General features: G+C 44.3%; 1 protein-coding gene and 1 long non-coding RNA gene across 6 annotated transcripts; one reads left to right on the top strand and one right to left on the bottom strand.

Annotated features, from left to right (window-relative positions):
- Positions 1–394: 394 nt before the first annotated feature.
- Positions 395–4923, bottom strand: LOC109775649 (uncharacterized). Of its 5 annotated transcripts, none has more exons than XR_002235845.4 (6): positions 4805–4923; positions 3871–3985; positions 3205–3582; positions 2335–2562; positions 1658–1793; positions 395–1540 (listed from the first exon to the last, which is right to left on the bottom strand). It is a non-coding gene; the product is annotated as an uncharacterized lncRNA (long non-coding RNA). The 5 variants fall into 5 exon arrangements; XR_005771985.3 differs by having other exon boundaries at positions 1658–1777; XR_002235843.4 differs by having other exon boundaries at positions 1658–2562.
- A 777-nt stretch (positions 4924–5700) lies between these two features.
- On the top strand, positions 5701–6297 carry LOC109775647 (uncharacterized). Its single transcript, XM_020334365.1, has one exon. It carries the CDS (start codon positions 5701–5703, stop codon positions 6295–6297), a length of 597 nt encoding a protein of 198 aa, XP_020189954.1.
- The last annotated feature ends 1889 nt before the right edge of the window (positions 6298–8186 follow it).

Genomic DNA, 8186 nt, shown 5'->3' with positions numbered 1-8186 from the left:
TGATCGGACTGGTTTTTCCGTCCCGACCCGCATTTTGGCGGTTATTTTACGGGTCAGGGCGTTTTGCGAGGTCTGCTAGAGTTGTTCTTACTACTCTATGTTACTGCCTTTATAGTGGGAAGTAACATATGTGTGATAACATGCAATACTTTATTTATTAGACCATAGACTCATCTTGCCTTAATATGTGTGATGTTATTCATACCAGTAGTAACTAACTATGTTACCACATGCCTCTTTTTCTTCATTTATTGCTTGTCACATCATCTATTTTATCTAGACTAGTACAAATACCCGTGCGCACCGGGCGAAATATTAAGTATAAATTGCTCCATGTGCCATTATGCAGCATTTTTAATACATTTTTTTGCAAACGTCATAAATAAGGCCAATGTAAACTTTGATTGTAGCAATTATGATCTTGATGCACTGTGATCTAGCAGTGTTCATGCAACAGGACTGTAATGACTGAAATTGCTATCTTTCCTCTAAAAGTAATAGAAATAAGGCAACTTGCAAAAAGTAAGGCTCGACAATGTTTTCATCTTTGGTGATGACCGACCCTGTTTGTCCTTTGTAGGTCGCCACACCAGGACAGCCTGATACAAGCCTTTCCTCAAAAAAAAAAAAAGAACAGCGCGATACAAATTATGGAATGCTGCTAGTAATTACGAATAATTTTTAACAGAGACGCTGTCGATTGTCATCACTGACCACGCAAAGCTGAGTCCCTGAGTTAAGCATAAAAGAACATCTCAAACGAGGTTAGATTAAAATGTTCGTTCATGTCCATGTAGCCACATTCCACAACAACAAAAGTTCATCCAAATAGAGCTCAACAAGAAAGGCACATATAACGACAAACATGGGCACATGAAAGGAAGTACATGACTATAGAATCTATCAGACAAAAGAAAATACAACGCTGATGGGGAAATCAGTTCATACTATTGCACTCTAAAAAATCATTGAAGAAAAACCAGAAGGTCATCTATTGCCTCTAGCAAACTTTTGAAGATAAATCAGACTAAAGAGTTATTGCTTAGACTATCCAAATTGGAGATAAAAGATGTAGTGCGCAGTAAGGAAATTTTGTGGTGTGTGAGATTAGGCGTGCCTAACTTTAAATTAAAATTAGAATTCATGCATGCCAAATAACATCTATGTGCAACATGCACGTACATACACATAATATAGCTCAACAAAAGATACAGCTTTTGCAGACATAAATTAGGACATGCAAACACAGGTTGTTAGTATAACATAGCTGCATTTGACGAAATTATAAAACCCATATCTACACTGACCAGTAATATTATCGGTTTCGTGAAAATCAGCGGTGTTGTTGACCATGTATTGGATGCACTCTGGACCATTTGGTGTTATGAAACTATCGCAGTTATTTCACATAGACATGGAAGATAACCGTAGTCCTCAATTTGCTCACTGAGTTAAGTACGATATGAATGGTATCCAAAGGAGTAGGCGACATATCAGCTGCAGCAATACCTTTGGCTTCTTAGACATTTCTTTCTCCTTTCTGTTCAAGCGAAAATAGGATAAAGCTACTTTAAAACACACTAAACAGTGGATGTGTTACAGCAGAAAGTGCAACACATTATAAGCCTCAAATACCATTTTTTGCTAAGTTCTTTACCATTTTCTCTCTGTTTCTTATGTAAATATAAGCAGTTAATTTGCTTCTGAACTTGGCCAGCAGAAAGTGCCCACATATGCATCTCCTCGGCCAGCAGTCCAGCTTGGTGCTTCTCTGTTTCTGAGATAAGTTGGTACTATAACAATATGAATCAGCCTATAATATTTTTCTTCTCACAAAAATCACTATTAATGTAAATGCTACTTGGGCCCAAAAACCATATTCCTTTACCTCAACAACTACTCGAGTAAATAGATCAAGAAATTACTTTCTAGCATTAGTTAGTTCCAGCAGCTCCTTCCTGCTATTATTCAAAATGTGCCTATAATCACAATGTTCCTTTTATTCCTCCATAGCAGCATCCAACTACCATCGGGGAGCTAAACTGTCTCTCATATTATGGGTTTAAACGACTATGCTGCCTAGAGGAAGTGGAGCCAGAATTGTAAGTGATGTCGTGCCATTAGGACAGAGGTTGCGTGGCTCCGGGCAGCTTGCGGCAGCGTGCAACAACTTATAATATGACAAATGCATACAAACAGAAAACTGAATCAATTTGAATAAGTAAACAGTAGGCAAGACCAGAAGATCGGAATCTAGTTTCATGTCAAAGAATATATCAGTTCGGTGTATAAAACATGGCAAAAGTGGAAAATATGTAGCTCCTAACCACTTACCGTGGATTATTCAACGGGCTGGAGAATATGCAAACATGGATACGGCTGAGTGGGTGCAGTAGCGACAGATGATGAACTCAAACGGTGGTGAGTTGAAAAGCCTTGCCACCAGTCCGCTGCAATTCCTTCACCTGGCAACCTAACCGATGGCGGCGTTCTCCTGATTTGCTTCAAACTGACATCAATATGCCTCCTCCACCGTTGCATCAGCCATCATCCATTACACGCCTATGGGAAATAAAATAGATGCTCAATCTCAGAGGACGAGCACTGATTTACTCATTGACACAAAACTGACTAAAAGATCATTCCTAGCTTTTTTTATCATTTACGGACTGAAGTGTAGCATCTATGAATATTTCAAACTTGAATCAAATCGGGAGAAACATAACTTATTTTCCAAGCTCGTGGTCATTTTGTTTGCCACAGTTTTTATAGCAGCCACCTTTTACCTGGGGTTACTCAACCAAGCATGCCCTTTTTTGAGTAGTTAATATAATGCAGAACACGAATTATATGTAACTGGACCAGGTATACTATTTTAACAGGAACTAAGCCTTGAATCAAACACGGAGCAATCAGACTTGAAGCACCACAACACGAATCAGTTGTTAAATTTAAAGTATCAACTTCCAGACTTGAAGCACTACAGACTTTTGCTGAAAGATGTCATTATGTCAGTTTATGCTTGGCCACAATCACAAGCCAATAATGCTCAGATACTGCCTAAGAAAATATCTATGCTTTCTTGTATCCATAACAATGACGATTACTGTATGACGCTAGATTGGGTTAGTGTTCTTCTGATGCTATAAACTGAATGCAGATTTGCAAAGGCTAAATAAAGGACGGAAGATATGAGAAGCATACCAGCTTGGTGGCATTCTTGAGGAGCTCAAGCTTGGCATGCACGGTGATGGGAACCCTGATGGCCACCATATTGATCCTAGAAATAATCTACGGATTAGGCGGCGAATGGTTCATAACTCTGTCCAAACTTCAAAAATCACGAAGGGTTGCGCCAATTTGCTGCTCAGAAAAAAAATCATGCCAGTCTCTATCCCTTGCCAAGTCCCATTACATAATATGTTTAATCTACCACTGCCCGACACGTACACGACACAAACACATAGACTTTCGGTCACCATGTCATCTCTCTTTCTCTCTAATAATCATCAAAATTAGGAACACGTCTGTTGATGCTGCACTGAATTGTATGAACACCGTTCTCTCTACATCCTCCTAAACCTGAAATATGCAGATGTTAGAAAGTTTCTAATTTGTATATATATATATATGATGATATTAAGAAAAAGAAAAAAGAGTATCAAGAACAGTTTCATATGTTTGGCCATGAGCCATTACAAACTTCGATATATCTATCACTGCATATCGCAAACTATCACAAATGAAAAGTATTTTTTTTGTTTAGCTGCTCCATGGAACAACTTCTCTATATACTAAACATTCTCACAGATAACCAAAAATGAAAATGCGTATCAAGACATGAATATGTGGGTTTGACAAAGTAATTACCAGTCACTGAACCATACTGCTAAAAACTGACAGGAACATGGTCATGAACTCCTCCCCAACGATCTCCCTGAAACCAAACACTCCCTGACCTATGGTCCTCCTCCTGCTCACCTCCCTGCCAATCAAGAAAATATAGGACCTTCACATCAGCTCGGGATCGCATATAAAGAAGTGATCGGCCATTGACTTGCGCATGTGTAGCAAGAACAAACAAGAAAATTAATAAACTAAAGGTCCAACGGTTAGGCTATTTTCCATTATACCACGGATAAGCAAGTATACTTGGGATCAAGAAATCTAGCAGCTTCTAATCAATACAGTAGCAACATCAAGCAGTTTGTAATATCTTCCTGAACATTATCTACCACGTAGCAAGCAAAGCAAAAAACACATCCCAAGAACACAATGTGTTTCTCTCGAACAACTTCACTCGCTTGTTTTCTTCAGAGATAGCCTGCAGCAGCGGCACCACAATTTTTTCAGAGATAGCCTGCAGCAGCACCGCAATGTTTCCTCTATCTGAATTTTTCCCCTCCAAATCGATAGTAAGCAGTAGCCACGATCCCCTTTCTCTTCCATCTCATCCATGATCCAACACCTCACCAACGACGCCTTGCCTCGTGGGGAAGATCGCACGGCAGACGGCTGGGGTTTCCGATGCGGCGCGGAGGAGAGGGGCGGAGGGGATCGCCGCTGGGTTCCTGTCGATGCCGTCGACGTCGATGTCGTAGTTGTCAGCTGGTGGTGCGATTGGTATGGCCTGGAATGGATTGGATCGAGGGATGGTGACAGAGGGGGCGCGCGCCATGGGAGGGGGGCGCTGGTGGGAGGGAGGGAGGAGGCGCCATGGGAGGGGAACACGAGGGGGCGCGGGAGCGGACGTGCGGGGAGGAGACGGGGTGGAGCGAGGGTGCGGGGACGAAGAGAAGCTTACCTGGGCCGCCGTCGCCGTCGGGGTTCCGCCGCCGCTGCCGAGCGCTCGTCGAGCTGCTGGACTCGGTGAAGATGAAACGGGGGAGGAGAGGGAGGGAAGGAAGGGCACTGCGGGTTGAATACACCGAACGACTGGGGCTTTTGTGTAAAAATGAACGTTTTCTCAGATTACTTACGAAGGGACTGCGGGTTCAACTTCAAGAAACAAGGAGGGCCTTTTTGCAAAAGACCAGGTGAGCGGGCAGAAGCGATAAGTTCTTTATTAATAGGTAAAGACAAAGATACGGGTGATGTTACTACCTATGTTACCCCCACTATAGGTAGTACTCCCTCCGTCCGGAAATACTTGTCGGAGGAATGGATGTATCTAGACGTACTTTAGTTCTAGATACATCCATTTTTATGCATTTCTCGGACAAGTATTTCCGGACGGAGGGAGTACTTCCTCTGTTCGGAAATACTTGTCCTAGAAATGGTTGTATCTAGACTTGTTTTAGTTATAGATACATCTATTTCTAAGACAAGTATTTTCGAACGAAGGGAGTATTAGCAACCTACTAGTGCCATCACACAACATGCTCACTGACATGTGGGTCTGCTGTAGATGGGAGCAGAGGTTCAGTGGGCAAGAAGCAGGTTAGCTTGCTACTCGTACCCCGGTGATGGATTCTTACGTGGGACCGAGATGATTCAGCGTGACAACGACAGTTTCACTTGGGTGTGTGGTGCATCCTGCAGGGCCCCACACCGTAAATCCCACCGTCTCCAGAAACTACCTCGCCGGCCGGCGGGTGCTGCGCTACAAATAGCCTCAGCTGACCACGAGAAGCACAAGCACACGTAACAATAGCTGAGCGTCACGGAGAGAGAGAGAGAGCGCGCGCACCGACGCCGGCAATGGAGCAGTGGAGGAACATGGCCGCGAAGGCGTCGGCTCGCAGCTTCACCTACATCAACGAGACGAATGCAGTAGTCGAGGCCATCAATGGCGCCCGCCAGCAGTACCGCCTGGCCGCCGAGGACTGTCGCAGATTCCGCCCGGGCGTGCATCCCCTGCCCAACACCGGCCAGGGCGCTTCAGCAGGCGGCCTCATCATCGACCTCGCCATCGGCCGGATCAAGCGCATCAGCAGGTTCCACGCCGTACTGGGCAACGTCTTCTCCCTCTGCGTTGCGCACATCGGTCTCCAAGCCAACACGCCGTGCTGGTGGGACAGGTGGCAACTCCACCGCGCTGACGCTGCCCGCCACGCGGAGACGGCGCTGCAGTGGCTACACTCCGCCAAGTCGCACGGCCATGCGGCCGTCGGCGTCTTCCACGTCATGCTCAGGCCGCCATCGCCGCGAGCAGTCGCCTACGCCTGGGCACCCGCGGCAGAGCAGCTCCTGCGCCGCGCGAATGACGATCTGGCCATGGCGGAGGCCGCGGTGGAGCGGATGCGACCGGCCATTGTGGCCCAGTACTCCGACGCATGTATGCTTCTGCATGGATGATCGCGCGTGCGGCATTGCAATCACCAATCTCTCTTCTCTGTTTTGTTCATCCATACCTGCATGCCCGAATGGACTTCTTCACGGCCTCGGCTTTACGTTGATCAAGTTTCAGATGCTATGTTGATCTGTGATTACAGTGTAGACGAACGTGCTCAAAGATTAGACGAATTAACGCTGGCAGAACTGCACTGCACGTACGTTCAACGGTCTGTAGTTTGTACTAGCTACCACTGTAACTTATTTCTATAATCTTCTTTAAACTCGACCCCTTTTGTCAGTTACATGCATGATCGATCGATAAATCATCATTGACGTGCCGTGAGCTTCAGAACTTTTTTGATTCATAGTCACGAAAGATGGCAAAACTTGTTCGCAGGTGCATCCATGCACTACTCCAAAACGTCCTAGCGGTATAGTAAGTAGTGCAAGTGCAACGCACGAAGTAGCTATATTTTGATGTAAAGAGGCATACAGCCAACAATCATATCCAAGTAGAATGCAACAAGGTGTACCGGCCCGCGGCGTTGCGGGTGTCCAGCACCAGCGGGGACGCCAGCACCGTACGCGCGGCCGCGACACTGTGCTCGACGCGAGAGCAGCCTTCGCGCGCCCGTCGCGCCACATACACGTACATCGCCTTCCATTGCGGCGGCTGCGCCTCTCTCTCTCTCTCTCTCTCTCTCTCTCTCTCTCTACTTCCGCGTCTGGTTTTTTCCAACAGTTGCTAAATCTTAGTGAAATGAGACTTGGTTATGTCTTGGTTAATAATAATCGTGAGATCTTATGAGATCCATCAAGTCCTATTTTGGTACACATTATGTCACTTGACTATGATTTAGTTAAATCTCATCCGATAGAACAAAAACATAAAATAAAATTACAGCAAGGTATATTTGAATTTTAATATATGATAAAAATGGACCCGGGGCCCATAATTTTCACTAAAGACTTCTCTTTTGAAGATAGCATACGGTGGGTAAACAAATTATTGTTGAGCAATTGATAGAAAAATAAATAATCATGACGATATCCAAGGCAATGATCATGTATATAGGCATCACGTCCGAGACCAAACCGACTCCTGCCTGCATCTACTACTATTACTCCACGCATCGACCGCTATCCAGTATGCAGTATTAAATTTCATAAAGAACTGAGTAACGCCTTAAGCAAGATGACATGATGTAAACAAAGTAAACTCAATCAATATGAATAAACTCCATCATTTTATCCTTAATGGCAACAATATAAATACATATCTTGTCCTCTTGTGTCACTGGGATATAAATCACCGCAAGATTAAACCCATCACAAAGCACCTCTCCCATTGAAAGAAAAATCAATCTAGTTGGCCAAACCAAATCAGTAGATAAGAGAGAAATACAAAGCTATAATAATCATGTATAAAAGAGTTCAGAGAAGACTCAAATAATATTCATGGATAATCTGATCATAAACGCATAATTCATCGGATCCCAACAAACACACCGCAAAAAAAGATTACATCGAATAGATCTCCAAGAACATCGAGGAGAACATTGTATTAAAAATCAAAGAGAGAGAATAAGCCATCTACTCCCTCCGTTCTAAAATAGATGACCCAACTTTATACTAACTTTAGTACAAAGTTGGGTCATCTATTTTGGAACGGAGGGAGTAGCTACTAGCTATGGACTCGTAGGTCAGTGGTAAACTACTCACACATCATCGAAAGGGCAGCATGGTTGATGTAAAGCCCCTCCGCGGTCGATTCCCCCTCCGGCAGAGTACCGGAGAAGGCCTCCAGATGAGATCTCTCGAGAACAGAAACTTGCGGCGGGGAAAAAGTTTCGGGTGGCTCTCTCATGTCAGGGGAATATTTGAGAATTTATAGAGGCGGAATTACGTGA

This window comes from Aegilops tauschii, chromosome 3 (genome assembly GCF_002575655.3).
Source record: "Aegilops tauschii subsp. strangulata cultivar AL8/78 chromosome 3, Aet v6.0, whole genome shotgun sequence".
Classification (NCBI taxonomy): domain Eukaryota; kingdom Viridiplantae; phylum Streptophyta; class Magnoliopsida; order Poales; family Poaceae; genus Aegilops; species Aegilops tauschii.
The sequence above is the reverse complement of the archived record's forward strand: the minus strand, read 5'-3'. Positions and strand labels throughout refer to the sequence as shown.

Bases quoted from the DNA above. Each gene is read 5' to 3' on its own strand.
- LOC109775647 (XM_020334365.1), top strand. From the start codon at position 5,701: ATGGAGCAGTGGAGGAACATGGCCGCGAAGGCGTCGGCTCGCAGCTTC.